Below are 20,321 nucleotides of genomic sequence, written 5' to 3'. Positions count from 1 at the left end.
GAACAACTCTGATCCGTAAATATTGAAAAAATTAAAAATGTAAGAGTTGACCACGTACACACTCCAACATACTTCGTATTCAGTATGGTTATTTTTTTTTGTTTGTTAGTAAGTAGGATGGCCCTATCGGATTGGAACTTCTAACACGTTCTCCCGATTCGAAATAGTGAGTTAGGCACTTTGAGAATGGGGGAAGGATAAGGGAATCCCCACCCCCAAAGTGCCTCTAATGAAATTTGTATCTCATAAATCACAACTTAAATACAAACTTACCCACTAAACTAAGCTTCGGTATTCCGTATGGTCAACTACATCAATACATTTCTTTAATAAAATATCTCATCAACTCAAAAGGGAAAACAAAATAGTAAAACACATCAAAAAATTTAAAAAAAAAGAAAAGAAAATTGCCCTTGCGTTGCACGGGGTGACAAAAGAGCCGCGTGAGAGTGCACGAGGTAGGATGACATGCTACAGTAAAAACTTGGCATTCTGATTTGTTCTGATCAGTTTTACTTGTCACCTTACTAATTTATACAGTAGTATCTGTCGATAATTAAAAACAAACCAAAAAAATAAAATCACAACACCGAAAAGTTTCATAATAATTAGCTAAGTTCTAAATCTTTAAATCATCTAGCGTTGCATACTTGCATCTCTATCTCTAAGTACATAACTACTTGTACATAAGTAACTGTGTAAAGCTACACTAAGAATTTTTTTTTTCCTTCTTTTTCTTTTTTTTTTTTAATTTATTAATAAGGTTTAATTTTGGAACTTTATTTTTGTTCGAATCTAAGGCCTTATTCTGCGGTATTATTTGAGGTATTAGTTATTAAAGTCCCGTTCACTTCACCTTATTTTTTCTAAACTTAAATTATTTTTACTGAACTAAAATTATTTTTGTTGAACTTAAATTATATTTACTAAAGTGAAATTATTTTTGCTAAACATACTGAATTTTACTGAACTGAAATTATTTTTGCTGAACTGAACATATTTTTACTGAACTGATATTATTTTTACTTAACTGGCCTTATTTTTACTTAACTGAAATTGTTTTTACTTAATATTATTTTTTTAAGGTGAAATGAACAGGGCCTAAGTCTGATGAAACACTATTTGGAAAAATTAAGTGTGTGCGAATCACTTAGAAATATTTCGAAAATTGTGTTATTTTCAAAAAATAGATTTTTTTTTCTTTTTTTTGAAACAAGGTAAGATTTCATTAAAAAAAAAAATCAAGTTACATCAAAAAATAGAATTTTAATAACGTAATTTAGATAGGATATAAATATGGGTGAATGTAAAAATAGATAAAAAGATTAATCAATAAAAAAAAACACACACACACAAATTTTTATATGTGGTTGGGGTTACTTATTTTGCGGTTACTAATTTTGGGGTTACTCGGTCGGTCAGAGGTTATATATTCTCACACAGAAAACGCGCTAACCGACTTTGTAAACTCAAAATTAAGTAACCCTTGACCGATTAAGTAACCTCTAAATAAGTAAACCCTTGGATAAATAACCCCGACCACATGATGTGGCCAATCATAGAGAAAAAGTCATAAAGTTAAAGTAGTAGTACTTTATATAAGGTATTTACCAAAAATCAATGGCGGATCTTAAAATATTGGATTATTTCGTCTTTAAATTAAATAAAGGAAGAGTGCAGCATATAAGAAGCTAAAAGTGGAAAGAATAGACAATAAATAAACATTTACTACACCGATTTACTCGTGAATGTCGATAAATTCCCAACTTAATACTTAAAAAAAGAAATATATTACTTATATACAACCCTTAGGGCTGCATATAGCGGTACCCTTAAATAAATTGATTATAAAAAAATTAAGTCAATGTTTTAGAAAGACGTCAAAATAAAAAATGAGTCAAACATTGTAAAACAAATGGTCTTTATAAATTTATTTTCTACTTGAATTTTTGCATTCCCTCATTTCCAAAAAATTCATTATGATAATTTACTAGGAAAATAATGTAAATTTTTTAGTACAATAGCTTAACTTATTTTTGTACATGATTATATATATATATATATATATATATATATATATATATATATATATATATATATATATATATATATTACACAAATACGCAGTATATACAATATTGTCAAATTGAGGTTTTGGATAGAGTGAAAAATAAATGTTTAAAGAATATAAAGAAATGAGAAGTAGTAATAGCTATTATATATTAAAAGTTTGTTTTTTTTTTTTTTTTTTTTTTTAATAAAGATTGATCCATAAATAAAAAGTCATGCGAAATCTATAAAGAGATTTATATCTAATAAATACATGACAATTGAATAAAAAAAAATTTCCTTTCAGCAGAGCTACGATCGTTGTTGCAAATCGTACATTTTTCATACTCTCTTTCATATCGCTGTGATTTACAGTCTTCTTCGACAAGGGGTCTCTCGATCTGTTGTAGTCGTGAAGAAAATTTTCGTTTTATTCATCTGATTACAATCGAAGGATTAATCTCTTTTTCGATCCCGCACAAATCTTTACCCATGAAACAACTTGTACCATACTAAACACAAAAAACAAAACTACAACTAAAACAAAGCCCACTATAGGGACACTTAGTACACTCAAACCCACTATAGGGGTACTTAGAACCTTCAAAACGTGTAGTTTTATTGAATTTAATAACAAAAACATAAGGAAACTAATGAAAAAGGGTCGGAAATAGCTAAATTTTTGGGAAAATTTGGCTATTTCCGGCCTATGAAACACTTTTTTTTTAAAAAAAAAACCCTAGAGAGAAAAAAGAGAGGAGACGGATAGGTTTTTTTTTTTTAAAACCGGGAAAAGTGATATTCATTATCTTGTTGGTTTACTAAATAATCAATAATGCAAATATGCAATAGGTTAAACTGTTGTTTTTTGAGATATGTTTTACTAATTTTTTACTAGCATTATTTGTATGACATATAGTATGACTTTTAAACTGAAAAAACTATAGTGATACTGAACAATTAAATTAGCTTTAAAATACTTTAAATAAAAAATTTAATAAAATTTAGGAAGCTACACCTACATACACCTATATAACAAGAAACTGAAAATCTTGAATGAATTACATTTTTTTCCAACTCTTCCCAAAAACCTCTATACACTCATATCCTTAAGCTTACGTAGGTACAACTAATTTTCCCCTCTTTTCATTGAGATTTATATTATGTTCTTGTTTTGTTTCTGTTTTTAATATATTATTAGATTTTTAATTTGACTTAGCTTGCAGAAAACAGGAAGACTAGTTAATTATTTACCTGGAGATTTAAAATGGAAGGATGCCGACGAGTAAGTCTTGTTTCATTTTGTTGGATACTTTAGATTTTTATTAGTTTCTAAGAAAGTTTTTCTTCCTTATTTTGCACTTTATAGTCATGTTAATAGTGTAATTTGAATCACCAACGGTATAATCAAGACCGAAAAGTATATTATTGTTGATGATCTTTTGCTCAATATATGTGAAATGGTTGATGTTTTCCAATTTCCATTTAATTAGTTTTCTTCTGTTAGAAGCTTTCTGTTTATAACGTTGAACCAAAATACAAATAAATAAATTGGGTGTCCAGCCTTTGCAAACAGTCATTGATACTTATTTTTGTATAACCACCATCACTTCTCTCATCTCTTTCCTCTATATCAGCAACAACATAAAACATAGGATGCTTATTATCTCGTATTATGATATAGTTGTGACTAAACGTATTCCGTTTCTTGTTAGTTGAATTAGTTAGTTTGATATTTCACACGCCAACACATAACTTTAATTTGGTTATTAATATAGTAACTACTTTCTTAAAACTCATATACTACCTCCGTTTCTGAAAGTTCGACTCACTTATTATTCATGTGGTCAAAATAAAATAACTTTGACCATATTTTATAAGCTATACAATATAAATAAATTAGCATGTGAAATCATATTAGATTCCCCTAATTATTAATAATCTAAATATCAACTTTTTACAAATTTCACTTATACACAACCAGATTTATTCATGACAAAAAATGTTCATTGCAGGCCGCGCAATTGCAAAGTGAGTCGAACTTTCAGAAATGGAGGGAGTATTTATATATACTACGTATTTAAATATAAATACTATGTATTGTATAAATTATAGAAGTTGATATTTGGAATACTAAGTAAATAGAAATACTACATTAGGAATTCCCCTCGTGAGGAGGACTTTTTAATGTTTATTTTTCTTACATTTAAAAAAAAAAAAAAAAAATTTAAATGAATTGATGAAATGTTACTATATAATTATTTTTTTTATATACAAAATTGCTAAGATAATTGTGTAAAATCAAGGCCCCTCGCATTTTATTTGTTGTAATATAACTAGAATGATACTTCAAGCGGATTGATTTGGTCTGTTCGGAAGCTTCTGAGTTCTTATAGATCATACTGTCTTAGGATTTTGAAACGCTCATCTTATTTCTACGAGAATTTTTTAAGTGTCAAAAATATGATTATATGAGTTAATATGCAAATAATTCAAGAGAATACGTATATTACCCAACTGACCAAAACGATATTTCAACCCATTAATTATACAGTAAATTACATTCACCGCTATGTTGTTGCGGAAAAGTCATTATATTCTCATTATTTTTAAAAAATATACAATGATTCTCAGACTTTATTTGGTTGCACATTTGTAATGGGGGTAATACAAATTTATAGGAAGTGCATTTATGAGTTGTTTGGTTAACACTTATGTGGGAAGTGGAAATTACTTGGAAAATGAGAATTCCTACAAAATATAGGAATTTAATTACCCCACTATATCTTGATCAATCAATTTTTCCTTGTTTATTTTTGCATGAAATTACATTCTTACCCTTTTTTACCCCCTCTAAAATTGGAAAAGGTGGGATGAAATTACTTTCTTACCCTCTATAATTGGGAAAGGTTCTTATAATATATGAGAATTACATAATGTTAACCAACCAAATCATAGGAAGTATATTCATGAGAATTACAAATTCCTTTATGTCAACCAAACAAAATTATAACATTTATTTTCTATGAATTCTAATTTCTCATGAATTTTAATTGCATATGGGAATCTACTTCCCATATACAACAAACGAGACCTTAGTTCACGCAGGTAAAATCAAGTCTGATCAAGTGTTGCACAATTATTTTAAGTAGTTGGAGTTCAATAAAGTAGGAGTCCAATATGTTTAAAAAAAAAAAATAAAAAATATAGGAGTCCAATATTTTTTAACTAAGTACTCATTGCCTATTTTCGAAAGTTCTTAACACTTTTCAGTCAAGTCTCTATACAACAAAATTATCTTTTTTTTTATACATTTTTAGCAAGTACGGAGTATCTATCTTTTAATATAGACTTTACCTGTCTTATTACATGATAAATCAATATGTACACATTTTCACTCATTTTCTATCTTAACCCATAGTATAATATAATATGTTTTGTGTCCAATTTTTACTGGTTATAGCCAATTAGCCATGATTCTAAGCTATTAAAAATAACCTCAATCGAACCCTAATACGAAGTACTATAGACTATAGAGTATGTGCAAGACTACAAGAGTAAAGCACATCATAATGCATTGGCAAAATTATAGGTTGATATAGACCATGGGTTTTATATCGCTTAATGTTTATACATAGCAAATTGAAAGATAAACATGTAATTAATCTGACTATCCGAGCTCTATGAGTAAAATTAAAGATAGCCCTAATTTTGCTAGATGTTTTTTAGATAAAGTAATTTCTCTCTTCATTTTCTGATTTTTTAAAAACTTTTTCCCTTATGTTTCATATATATAGTTTGCGAAACGTAGTAAAGAAGATGAAAATAACACAGCCACCATCGACGTTAGTGGTGCCAATCTTGATACTACACTACCAGAAATCGCGTTAAAGGTACTCGACAAGAAGATCCTCTTGAATGTCTATTGTGAGAAACGAAAAGGGATTTTGACGACTATCATTGAAGAGCTAGAGAAGTATGATTTCAGTGTTGTTACTTTTAGCATGATTCCTATCGAGAATACGACCATGGATATTACCATCGTTGCACAGGTAATCATTCAGACTTTCTTCCATTTCCTTTTGTTACAAATTATTACCAATATCTTATCTATTAGTACAACGAACAACTAGACCATGTATTGTATAGGAAAAAAAATTATATTAATTAGTACTAGCTGTTTTCATAGTGTGAGAAAATCTAACATAGACAAAACTTTACACTTTTAATTTGATTTTGATTTATATATGCAGATGGAAAATGGTTTCAACCAGAATTTGAAAGATCTTACTAAAACTCTTCGCTTGGCTCTTGTTGTAGCTAGCCCTGAACACTAAGGACCATAAATAACACGGAAAATGTATGGTATAGGCAACAATGAAAGGTTGACGAACGATCTAAGATGTCTTTTACATCCAAATAATGTAACATAGTGGTTGAGACTTGAAAGTGTTACTATTTATATATAATATGTAACACTTTAGTGGATTATATATATGTATATATATATGTATATATACATATATATATATATGCGCTACATAAACTCGATCTTTTATAACACTTTTGAAAGTGTATGATGGAAACCTTTGACACGTTATCTTTAATCGTCTTAACTCTTAAGTATGTAATCTTTGAGTAATTAATGTAGCACTTGTTATATTGTTACTTTTCATTTCTTACATAACACTTTCTTTTTTTTTTTTTTTTTTTTATCTAAAACTGGTGGGGATGCGGTGTAGTAAATATGTTTGTTTGGGATAGCTGTTGATTAATCATGATAACACTATGCAAATTTTGCTCTATATAGAGCGAATGATTTATAATAAGCGTGATTTTGAGGAATGAGGAATAATAAGGCTACAATATTCAGGACATCAGGAAACTAATTAATAAAAATGCTGCAAATGGCAAACCATGAGCTACTATTTTTCAAAGAATCGCATGTTAAAATACCAATTGATTGACCTTTTAGCTTGCTAGTGCTTTTCAAAATATGAGCTATATTTGAATTATATATTTACAGGCATGCCTTTTGAAAAGAGTTAATACAAATACAAGGTATTGAAATTAACAAAAAGTTGCAGATGAGCAACTGATGTTTGGGAAGTTGCAAATTAAACAAGGTAGTGAAACAGGTGACCTTCCCAAATTATCTTGTACAATTGATCAACCGGTAAAAGTAAGCTAAAAAAAAAGAAAAAAAAAGAAATTAGATTGTCTGATAAAAATAAATGAAGGTATTGAAGTTTGGAATTCATTGCAAAAAAAAAAAAAAAAAAAAAAAAAAAATATAAATAAAATTCTAACACACTTAAAGCAAGACATAAAAAAACTAAAAATCTTAATTGCAAGTACACTAATCCTCCATTAAAGCAACTTGAGAGCTTTCTCTCCATTAAAGAAACCTTTTTCGATTAAGAATATGAATAGCAAAATTCTGCCATTGGTAATGGTATAAGCTAATAAATTAGTACAACCTGTCAAAAAAAAAAAAAAAAATAGTCAATTCACATTAGAAAAACCCTACATTGAATTAATAACACTAGGTCGTGAAATGGAAATTCAATCATCAACACTGAAGTTTGAAAGAGGTGATATTGACCAATTGTCCTAATATTGAGGGAGGAAATACAAGTTAATTTTTATGATTGACATAATATGTTAATTATGAAGGTAAAATTGACTTTTTCATCAATTATTTGGGATATTTTTAAAAATTTAATTATAGTGGCTTGCTTTTTTACCCTGTTAAATTAGTTCATCATCTTCCTTCCTCTTTCCCCTTTCCTAGGCTACTACTTTCTCTATCCAACCTTTTCTCTCCTCACTCCTCTAACTCAACAATGGTGCTGCAACTCCAAAATTTTTGACACTTCTTCATCACCACAATCATTGTCATCTCCCATCTCCTCTCTCTATGCCGCCGACATCACTTCAAAAACAAGTTCAATTGAGGGAGTTTCAATGGAGGGCATGGTCACTCCTACCTAATGTCACCTCCGTGTTCAAATAAAGGAAACGTTTTGACTTTTTACACTGTTCATTTAATTTACTTTGACTAATGTTTGTAATTTATATATAAAAATAAATATAGTGTTGTGGGTACTTGTAAGAATTATCCAAATGAATAGTTTATTAATATTCAATTGTTATAATTAAAGATATTATCAATCAAAGTATTACATTGACATACATGTACAAGAGAAATATTTCATTTATTTAAACAAGATCGGGGAAGGTAGGTGGAGATCAAGGAAGCTTCAATAGTTCAATGGTGTTGGTGTCAGGAAGCTTCAATGGTGGTCGAGATGGGGAAGCCTCAATGGTGGTCGAGGTCGAAAGTTTCAATGGTGGTCGAGGTCGGGGAAGCTTCAATGGAGGAAGAAGCAGGAAGCTTTTCAATGGAGGGAGTTTTAATGGTGGTGTCGGTGGAGTAACGACAGTCGTTATCTTCATTCATGAGGTGACGTCGAGTACTGTTCTTCAATAATGCAATAATGCCATTAGTTTGACGAATTTCGTCAATCATAAAGGTTAACCAAAGCTTACTCATATTGATCATCAAAGTTCAAAGTCCATAATTGGCTTTAGTGCTAATACCCCTCAAATTGCGCACATCTCCGACTCTTTCCCAAATTAGCTTCCCATTTTACAATGGAATGTTCTTGTTGATCTCGATTTCGCCGCCGTGGCAGAGGAGCGCGAGCTTAATCGACTGAATATCCTAGAAATTCTTCAAAGTATTTCCAACCCATTTCATATAACAACGCCACCTCCATTTTTTAGACATCTTGGTTACAAATGAACTTAAACACAGGTTTACTGAAAAAAAAAATTCTTCGTCCCAGTTGATAATTTCCCAGACTCTTCAATGGATTTCTACCATTTGTGCTGGTTAGTGGTTACTACTAAAATCACTATGACTATTTTTCATTTGGATTGAGATTGAATCAGCCTCAGAAACCATTGTCGCAAATCTCTGTAAAACAAGAAGACAATGACATAAAGATTTCGCATCAAAAATCTTAATTTGTAACACTATATGTTTAGAGAAAAAAATAAAAATAAAAATTAAAAAAATTTATGTTTTATAGAAGGAAAATACATATACCTAGCTAAACAAGTAATAATGACCAGAAATATTACCTCTGATCACCAGCTCAGTTTCTTATTTGTAACTTCTCAAATATTAGTACTCTCTCTATTTCGCAATAATCGCAACACTATATGTGGCACAAAGTTTTAGGAAATTAAAATTATAGGGTGGATACCAAAAGGCGAATTTTATAATATAAAGTATTGTTAGTTGGAATATATTTAATTATTAGTATGAGAGAGAAATAATAAATAAATAAAAAAGTAGTGTAAGTGGTTGGTAGGAGAGAGAAATGATAAAATAATAGTGGATCCTAACTAAATAAGGAAGTGTTGCAATTATTATGAAACGCATGTAAAAATAAAGGTATTGCGAATATTACGAAACGTAATGAGTACCTAATTTGCAACTTTTGTTAACTTAGTACCTTCCAGTTGTGTTAACTCCTTTTGAATAAGAATGGTGTATACAAAACAATACACATTTCAAAATTCATAGGTAAGTTGGTAATGTAAAAGTCAACCATCGGCTAGGCTTATTTTGTTGCTAATAACTATGAAACTAATACTACCTCCATTTTATATTATTTATAAGTTTGGGGGTATTATTTGTGAGATATAAAATATTTCAAAGTTGCAAATAATATGAAACGAAGGTAGTAAATAAGCACTCTCAGATTGATATTTTACACTATGTAACATAGTTAAAAGATAGCATGCATGTTAAGAATATTGATTCATTTCTTATTGGTCTTGTGTTTAAACCTTGTGATAAACAATTTTATTACCATTGAAAAATGTTTATAAATATAGAATGGATGATGTGACATGTAGTACATGAGAAAGGTGATGTTACGATGATGTGACATATTTCTAATACATATGAAGGGTGTCACGTGACACATATTAGAAACACTTTTTTTTTTTTGGAAGAAAAGCCCCAACGAGTGTTGATAATTTAGAGTGTCGGAGGAGCGCTTGTGCTTCTGAATCGCGCTCGCGCCAGCTAGGCGCGACCCGCGACAAAACCGCGCATAAACCGCGATGAGTTTCTGGAAATTCTGGAAAAGTTTGGAGGCGCGCCCGCGCCATGGCATGGCGCGACCCGCGCCTAAACCGCGCTAAAATCGCGTCAACTTTCTGGAAAATCAGAAAGTTGAGATTTCAGAAGAGGAGCGCCCGCTCCTACTATAGGAGCGCCCGCTCCTACTATAGGAGCGCCGCTCCTACTATAGGAGCGCCGCTCCACATTGAGGAGCGCCCGCGCCTCTTCACACGCGCCCGCGCTTCTTGCTGTTTTGCGGTTTTATACGACGGTTGATCCTATTATATAGGATGAAGTTGTTTCGAAAGAAATACAGAACTTTTTTCTCTGCAATTCTCCCTAAGTAAATTTCTCCATCTTTCTCTCAAAAAACTTGCAATCTTTTGTGAGAAATCTTCTTGATTTTAGTCTTTCTTGTGAATCATTTTATCATCAATTTGTTCTTAGTGCAAAGAACAATTGGGCTGACTTTTGTATCTCAAAGAGTATTTCCGGATCAAACCCAAGCACCATTGTGGGGGAAATTAAACTCTTTAGGAATGTATTCATACGCCTAAGTCAGTGTATCAAGGACTGAGACTTAAGTGGTCACCGATTTCTCATGTTCATGTTGGATATAATAGCTTGGAGTAGAGGCAAGTAACATATCTTTCACAACTAGTGTTTTCTTTGTGTTTTTCTGTATTACTTTGATAAATTGGTGTTTGGTTGTAATACATTGAATTGTATTTGGTTGTTTGTATAATTCATTATCAATTATACATAGTTAGGTTTTGTTCCCACAATTGTTAAAGTACTTCTTGTTCTAGAATTACTTGTGAACCTAACAATCTAAAGAGTTTAACTTTTATAAGTAATCAAGCATGTCTAGTGTGAAAGATTTGACCATAAATTTTGTGAAAAGAAGTTTGATGGTGTGGAGTTTCGGAGATGGAAGAAGAAGATGTACTTTCTTCTTACATCTTTGAAAGTAGCCTATGTCATTAGTACTCCAAGGCCTAGTGAACATGAGAAAGAATCCTTGGAAAATGTTCGGGAAATGTCAAAATGGGACAACGATGACTTTATTTGTCGTGGTCATATTTTGAATGGTATGGAAGATGATCTTTTTGATGTGTATCAAAATGTGGAGTCGGCTAAGGAGCTTTGGGAGTCCTTAGAAGGCAAATATATGGCTGAAGATGCTTCAAGTAAGAAGTTTTTAGTAAGTAATTTTAATAATTATAAGTTTGTTGATGGTCGATCCATAATGGACCAATTTCATGAATTACAACGAATCTATGGGAACTTAAAACAATATGGTATTTCTATGGATGAATTGTTTGTTGTTTCAAGTATAATTGACAAGTTGCCTGCTAGTTGGAAAAGTGTTAAGCATGAGCTTAAACACAAGAAAGAGGACATGTCTTTGTCCGAGTTGGCCACCCATCTTCAAGTTGAAGAAGGGATAAGAGCCATGGAAAGTGCTAAGGAGGGGAATCCTAGCTCATCTACCATTAATTTGGTAGAGGAAGGAAAAACTAGTGCTTCCACTAGTGGAAAGAGGAAGTATAATACCTCTTTCAAGGGAAAGTCCAAGAAGCAAGCAAACAATAACAAGTTTGCTTGTTGGGAATGCGGTAAAGTTGGTCACCGCAAGAAGGACTGTTTTTCTTTCAAGAAAAGGATGGAGAAAGCCAAGGAGGGTCATGCTAGTACTAGCAAGGACCAACCCACCAAAGGTAATCCAATTCATGAGGTTGAATTTAATTCCGGTTTGGATTTAAATGCAACGGATCCTAACATTTTTATGGTGCAGGATGATGACTCATGGTGGATGGATTCGGGGGCTTCAAGGCATGTATGCAAGATGAGGCATTGGTTCAAAACCTTTCACAAGGTTGGTGATGGAGAAGATCTCTTTATGGGAAACAATTCAACCATCAAGGTCCTTGGTAGAGGACAAGTAGAACTAATGTTTAGTTCAGGGAATGCAATCATTCTTAGGGATGTGTTGTATGCTCCGGATATTAGTAGGAATCTTGTATCGGGGCCTTCCCTGAATAGTCTTGGCTATAAATTAGTGTTTGAAGCTAATAGGTGTATTATTACTAGAGGAACAAGTTTCATAGGTCGTTGTTATTTATGTAATGGATTATTTAAGCTTTCTTTGAAAGACATGTATGGATTTGATGATGTTTGTTTGAATGTTGATGCAAGTGATAATCATGTTGTTTTAAATTTGTTTGACTTGTGGCATTCTATATTAGGACATGTGAATTATAATAAAATGCTTTTCATGTCCAAACAAGAGTTGATTCCATGTTGTGATATTTCTCCTAATAAGTGTTCTACTTGCATGTTGAACAAGATCACTAGAACTCCATTTAAGAGAGTTGAGAGAAGTTCTAACATTTTAGAACTAATCCATAGTGACTTGTGTGATTTTCATAGTACGCCTTCTTTGGGGAACAAAAGATACATGGTTACTTTTATAGATGACTATTCTAGATTTTGTTACGTGTATCTTTTGCATTCCAAAGATGAAGCTTTAATCAAGTTTGATATTTATAAAAGGGAAGTAGAATTGCAAGTAGATTCATTTATTAAGACAACTAGAACTGATAAGGGAGAGGAATACTATGATCCAAGTTATTTCCAATATTTGGGTATAATTCATGAGACTACAGCTGGTTATGCACCACAATCAAATGGTGTAGCTGAAAGGAAAAATGAACCCTAGAAGAAATGGTTAATTCCATGTTGTCTTACTCAGGTTTGAGTGAAGGGTTCTGGGGTGAAGCTATGTTGACAGCATGTCACATTCTTAACCGAGTTCCCACAAAGGGAAAATAATCTACTCCTTATGAACTTTGGTACAAGAGAAAGCCAAACTTGAAGTATCTCAAGGTTTGGGGTTGTAGGGCAGTCGTAAGATTGCCCGGCAACAAGAAAAGAAAGCTCGGTGAAAGGGCCTTAGATTGCATATTTATAGGGTATGCTGAGCATAGCAAAACCTATATGTTCTATGTAATAGAACAAAATGACTATATATATTTGTTCATTCAGTTATAGAGTCAAGAGATGCAATTTTTGATGAAAACCGATTTTCATCAATGAGTAGACCGAAAGATCTACAAATTAGTGCCAATGATAGGGAGATAGTAGAGTTGAATGATCAACTTGAAACTCATGAAAGTACATTCAATAATAAGAATGTTGAAACTCCTCAATTAAGGAGAAGTACTAGAGAAAGGAAAATTAGGAATCCCCTAGATGACTTCATAATTTATTTGGTTGAAGGATCTAGGGATGTCCTTAGTTCCACTACTCCATATTGTTTCAATGTGGATAGTGACCCAAAAACTTATAGTGAAGCAATATCTTCCCAAGATAGTGCATTTTGGAAAGAGGCTATAAATGATGAGATGGATTCCATCATGGGAAATAACACTTGGGTCTTAGAGGATTTACCTTCCAGTTGCAAACCTCTTGGTTGCAAGTGGATTTTCACTAGGAAAAGGAGACCGGATGGCTCCATAGTGAAATTTAAAGCCAGATTGGTTATCCAAGGCTTTAGGCAAAAGCATGGTGTTGATTATTTTGACACCTATGCACCGGTTGCAAGAATAACCTCGATAAGGTGTTAATTGCAATGGCTTCGGTATATAATCTAGTAATCCATCAAATGGATGTCAAAACGGCATTCCTTTATGGAGATCTAGAGGAAGAAGTGTACATGAAACAACCCGAAGAGTTTGTTTTGGAAGGACAAGAAGATAAGGTGTGTAAATTGGTTAAGTCATTGTATGGACTTAAACAAGCACCAAAACAGTGGCATCGAAAATTTGATGACACAATTTTGTCTTTTGGATTCAAGGTGAATCAAGCTGATAAGTGTATATATAGAAAATTTGATGACAAAGGTCATGGTGTCATCATTTGTCTATATGTTGATGATATGCTTATCTTTGGTACAAGTCTACAACAAGTAGAATTGACCAAGGAATTCTTATCCTCATCTTTTCAGATGAAGGATTTGGGGGAGGCGGATGTCATATTGGGCATCAAGATAATTCGGGACAATGGAAGACTTATTTTAAGTCAATCTCACTATGTTGAGAAGATGATCAAACAGTTCAACATGTTTGATAAGTGTCCCGTGAACACCCCCATGGAACCAAATGTCAAATTGGTTAAGAATTCGAGGAAAACAATTTCCCAATTGGAATATTCAAGGATAATTGGATCCTTGATGTATGCCATGACTAGTACAAGACCAGATATTGCATTGGCTGTGGGAAAACTAAGTAGATATACTAGTAATCCGGGTACACAACATTGGTTTGCAATAAGGAGAGTCTTGAGGTACCTTAAGGGTACATTAGACTATGGTCTAGCTTATAGTGGATTTCCTTCGGTTTTAGAAGGGTATTCTGATGCTAGTTGGATCACCTACAAAGAGGATGACTCTTCTGTAAGTTGTTGGGTATTCATGTTTGGAGGAGGTGCCATTTCATGGTCTTCCAAGAAACAAACTTGCATCGCTAATTCCACTATGGCAGCAGAGTTTATAGCTCTTGCATTAGCTAGTAAAGAAGCTGAGTGGTTGAGGAATCTCATGATAGAGTTGCCTTTATTGCCAAAGCCAATGCCACTGGTGGCAATCCATTGTGATTCCAATTCGGCATTGATAAAGGCTTATAGTCAAGTGTACAATGGTAAGTCTCGGCATATTTCACTAAGGCATAGCCTAGTGAAAGAGCTTATCTATGATGGGGTCATAAGTCTTGACTATGTTCCAACAAAGATGAATTTGGCGGATTGCTTTACCAAGGCAATGCCAAGACATTCCATCATATTTGCTATGAATGGAATGGGTCTATGTCCAAAAACACAAACTTGTGAAACCCAATCTAACGCTTGAAGAAACATCAAGTCTTAGATTCATTGTGGTTGAATCACAATTTTGATGTTTGTTAGCAATTTTTAATGACCCATATTGCTATGGTACTTGTGATGTATGAGGTAGCGTCAATTAAAAGTTCTCAAAGGTTTAGAGTTGAGAAGCTCTAAATGTAAGTGTCTTGTCACAAGGGCACAATTACGTATATGAGAACCTACCTATATAAGTTCGAAGTTTATCCGCTTCAAAAAGTCTAAAAGGACATATAGACTTCGATAAACTTATGATAGATACGGACACATGGCTGTTTAAAAGTGTCAAGTGATGAATGATTCGATTTATCTTATGTGTGCTTCACCTTCGAATGGTTGGATATATCCGTGTGATTCAATCCATATGGAAGCATGGGATATGATCATCGTTAAGTGTGTTGTACTAGGTGTTAATTCAATCCGAAGGGACATTAACATTGATGCATAAGATGTGGCTAAATGATAGATTTGGAGAATGAATAAAGAAGACACTCTAAATGGGGGAGGATTGTTGATAATTTAGAGTGTCGGAGGAGCGTTCGCGCTTCTGAATTGCGCTCGCGCCAGCTAGGCGCGACCCGCGACAAAATCGCGCATAAACCGCGATGAGTTTCTGGAAATTCAGGAAAAGTTTGGAGGCGCGCCCGCGCCATGGCATGGCGCGACCCGCGCCTAAACCGCGCTAAAATCGCGTCAACTTTATGGAAAATCAGAAAGTTGGAAGAGGAGCGCCCGCTCCTACTATAGGAGCGCCCGCTCCTACTATAGGAGCGCCCGCTCCACATTGAGGAGCGCCCGCTCCTCCTTGTGGAGCGCCCGCGCCCGCGCTTCTTGCAGTTTTGCGGTTTTATACGGTGGTTGATCCTATTATATAGGATGAAGTTATTTCGAAAGAAATACAGAACTTTTTTCTCTGCAATTCTCCCTAAGTAAATTTCTCCATCTTTCTCTCAAAAAACTTGCAATCTTTTGTGATAAATCTTCTTGATTTTAGTCTTTCTTGTGAATCATTTTATCATCAATTTGTTCTTAGTGCAAAGAACAATTGGGCTGACTTTTGTATCTCAAAGAGTATTTCCGGATCAAACCCAAGCACCATTGTGGGGGAAATTAAACTCTTTAGGAATGTATTCATACGCCTAAGTCAGTGTATCAAGGATTGAGACTTAAGTGGTTACCGATTTCTCATGTTCATGTTGGATATAATAGCTTGGAGTAGAGGCAAGTAACATATCTTTCACAACTAGTGTTTTCTTTGTGTTTTTCTGTATTACTTTGATGAATTGGTGTTTGGTTGTAATACATTGAATTGTATTTGGTTGTTTGTATAATTCATTATCAATTATACATAGTTAGGTTTTGTTCCCACAATTGTTAAAGTACTTCTTGTTCTAGAATTACTTGTGAACCTAACAACGAGGGCTACTAACTTTCATTAAGGTCAGAATTCAGAAAAGAAACAATACAATCGGGGAAGCTCAAAAGCCAAATTTGTTATCCTATTGTCCAAGGCATGCGATGTGCAAGCTCATTGGCAACTTTATTACCCTCCCTATTCACAAAACTCCAACTAATGGAATCAACCAAACTACTAACATGATAAATATCATCCAAAACAAGGTGGATAAAACTACTCCCTATTTCTCGTGACTTAATTACATTAATCAATCCAAGACAATCACTATTGAGTAATTAGGTTTTGATGATTATAAACTCATGGTGATTATCTATCTAACGTGTTTGTTAAGTTGTGTATAGAAAGAACAAGTTATGCTCGGGACAAGATACAAGGAACCTGAGCAATGATAAGTATATGTATATAAGGAACTTAAGCAGTATATGATAAGAAATAGAAGGAACCAGAACAATGATGATTTATGGTTGATAAGCATGATGATGGCGAAGGAACCATAAAGGTAACTATGTAAATAGATGTTTGCATATGTTAGCTTCATGAGGTAAGTACCCTATCTATGCATACATGAGTCGTATATATGTAGGAGTATTTACGTGGTTTTAAATTTAATTAGTTCTCTTACTTGAAGTTTGTTTATGACAAACAAACTTCAATCTAATGTTCTGTTAAGTGTTTATGTGAAGACAGGAACTGACTTAGGTGAAGTCAATGGATTTGAACATAGAAGACTTCAAGAGGAACAAGAGAGAATGAATGAACCTAAAGCATGTTCTCCCACGAGAACAAAACCACGAAGGAACCTGAAGGTATTCTCCAACGAGATCTAGAAGGAACTTTCGGTAGGCTTTCCCACGAATGCCGGAGCATAATCCCTAACAGGTTCATGAGGTGTTCCCTAACAGGTACACGGTGGACAGCTCTCTAAAAGGAGTGTGTAACACCCCCAAATCTCCCTCTACGGAAATACCAGTATAATACGTATAATTATATCGTAGAATAGACTTAGGCGTATTACCACCGCGTGATTACGCAAGGCTACTCAAACTTCTAATTAAAACTACAACTTCGTAGCGGAAAATCAAACTCTTTCTTTATTGATACTTAATAAAAATAGTAACTAATGTTATGAGTACTCAAAATAAAAACAAGACCAACATTTCTAGGTCTAGGTGAAGCATATCCAGGGACTCCCAAAATACTCATTTGTTGACTCCACCTGAAAATAGTCAACACTGCTTACCATTAAGGCAAACATGGCAAACTAAAACAAATAAGAAATACGGATTAGCAAAATATGCTAAGTACGATAAGTGCAAGATAAGTAAATTCAATTTATTAGCAACATGCTTTTAAAACCAATTCCAATAATTAATTAAATAACTCCAAACTCATGATTTAAAAATCAATTCTCAATATACTCAAATATAATTCTAATAACTCAATAATTCAATAATAGTGATTATTAAAAATCAATTCTTTTCAAAATCCCAATTCCTCTCTAAGTGTACACACCCCCTAAGCTAGTATCTTTATGTTGAAAGGCTATGTTTGAGAAAAGACTAGGTCATATAAAGTCCATAGTATTCAATGAATCCGCATAGTGAGATTAATATAATGCTCATGCTTGTAAAGCTTTTGATAAATAATTCCTCTTTAAACCCATAATTCCAATCTTTAAGATAAAACAATTTCAAACCTCCTTTTTATATAATTCAACATTCTTTAAAACTCAAACCTTTTTAAAACATGATAAATAATTTATTCAAAACATGATATAAAAATCAATCCTCAATTTATTTATCAAAATCAATTCTTTAAACATGCTTTTAATTCATAAATCATAATTCAATTCAATTTAATTCAATCACCATAAAAATTATATAAAACATGCTTATTCAATCAAGTCAATTTCAAAGGTATCTAGCCACCTATACGTACCTTTGATCCTTGCTAGCAACACAAAATAGGACTTCAAGAACTTTGATCAAACACACCCTACAAATAAATATAACCTTAATTAATATAAGGCTAACAAATAATCACAACAATTAAAATAAAACCCCCAACTATATGTACATGAACCTTATAAATGTTTTTTCATAAACTTGAATAAAAATCTAATTTTATTTAATTAAAACTACTCATAATAATTTTTATAAATCCCTCATAATAATAATAATTAACTAAATAAGAGAAGAGAAGAAGAAGAGGTAGAAAACCAAGGAAAAAGGAGAAGAGAGGTGCTGGCAAAGGGGGCGGCAGCTGGCGTCTGCCGGCGGCGGTGTTGGTCAGCGTCGGCGGCAAACGGCAGCCAACGGTGGAGGTGGTGATTTGTGGTGGTGGCGGCGCAAGGGAACAAGAAGAAGAGAGGAGAATTAGAGAGAAATTAAGAGAGAAATTAGAGAATTTGGTGTGAGTGTTTAGCTATGATTTAAGGGGTATTTATAGCCTAACTCATGCAAGAATTATGGTAGGAGAATGTAAGAAGAATTATGGTAAAAAGAATTAAGGAAATTACTTGGAGAAGAGAGCTAAAGAATTATGAAAAGTTTAATATTAAGGTGACTAAGAAATAATTAATTTATGAAAAGTATGTTGTCATGAAAAATAAATATAGCAAATAGCTTTGCTTGGGGAATAATCAAGGATGACAAAAGATAGGAAAATAAGATGATCAAATATTTAGGAGATGGGAAATAAGAATCAAGGAAAAATAATAGATTTAGGAGTGATAATTAAAAATACAAATTACCAAAATAAATCACCCAAAAATCAACCAAGGTGGCTGAACGCGGGGAAATAAGGTCGTTGACTAACCTCCTAACGTTCAAATAAATTTATAAATCCTAAAACTAACCCCTAAACAAGTTTAGTGGTAAGTTCGGAGTCGAACCACAAGGAACGGTAATGCTAGATTGTTCTTAATCTAATGCTTAAGCTACGCCGAAGTCGATTTATGGATAGAGGACACTACTGTACTAAAACACATATAAAGGACAAGGTATGATAAAGTCTACTAGGGGAAAAGATCCACTTTGAACAATTAATAAGCTAATGAGAATCCATTTGATAATCAATCATGCAAAGAAAGAATTAAAATGAGAATTAACTACACTCAAAAGTAATCTCTCAAATTCCTAGCCTAGATCCCTCATTGACTAGGTGCATAGAAGAAATTTACCCAAAATGCAATCAAATATATCAATTCTAATTCACAATCCCTTGTCAAACTAGAACCAATATGCAATTAAGTTTGCTATCATGGGAGATCAATCCAATCTAAAACAAACAACATGCCAACATCAATTCAATCAATTTAATCACACAATTATCATCAAATTTATCTCAAATAACTCAATTAATCGTTACAAAGCTTCACTCAACACCTAGTAGAAGGGAAACTACTCAAACATAATGAAAGCAACTAAATAAAGCATAAAGAGAAGAGAGTGTAAGAAATGCTCATTGATATAAGATGGAGATCTTCAAATCATCAAATTCCTCATTTGATTATCCAAAATCCATGAAAACCATTGTGTTTCTCACTTTCTCTCTCCAAAATTTGAGAGTTTCTCTCTCTATAAACCTAAAACTAACCTAAAATCTACTGAAAAAAATGAATTCCCCCCTCTAAAATGAGCAAAAATTCTATTTATACCCCTTACTAAATTGCCTAGGAAGCTCCGCAAAAAGTCGAGCAGCACGTATAGGCGCGGGCGCTCCAAAGTCAGTGCACGGGCGCTCCTAGCTGCAACAGTGGGAAGCCGAATCGTCCCAGAAAGTTTGGAGCGGGCG

General features: G+C 33.0%; 1 protein-coding gene across 1 annotated transcript; it reads left to right on the top strand.

Moving 5' to 3' along the window:
- The first annotated feature begins 1,296 nt into the window (after positions 1-1,296).
- LOC110714626 (transcription factor bHLH19-like) lies at positions 1,297-6,717 on the top strand. Its single transcript, XM_021893179.1, has 6 exons — positions 1,297-1,300; positions 3,058-3,172; positions 3,269-3,334; positions 4,065-4,080; positions 5,847-6,101; positions 6,303-6,717. Exons 1-6 carry the CDS (start codon positions 1,297-1,299, stop codon positions 6,384-6,386), a joined length of 540 nt encoding a protein of 179 aa, XP_021748871.1. The 3' UTR covers positions 6,387-6,717.
- The last annotated feature ends 13,604 nt before the right edge of the window (positions 6,718-20,321 follow it).

The sequence above is a fragment of the Chenopodium quinoa genome, unplaced genomic scaffold (genome assembly GCF_001683475.1).
Source record: "Chenopodium quinoa cultivar QQ74 unplaced genomic scaffold, ASM168347v1, whole genome shotgun sequence".
Lineage (NCBI taxonomy): Eukaryota > Viridiplantae > Streptophyta > Magnoliopsida > Caryophyllales > Amaranthaceae > Chenopodium > Chenopodium quinoa.
This window is presented reverse-complemented; position numbering and strand designations above follow the sequence as displayed.

Excerpts from the sequence above, each read along its gene's own strand:
- LOC110714626 (XM_021893179.1), top strand. Across the intron at positions 3,173-3,268 it reads ATATCCTTAAGCTTACGTAG|CTTGCAGAAAACAGGAAGAC; the intron begins GTACAACTAATT and ends AATTTGACTTAG. Across the intron at positions 6,102-6,302 it reads ATATTACCATCGTTGCACAG|ATGGAAAATGGTTTCAACCA; the intron begins GTAATCATTCAG and ends TTATATATGCAG.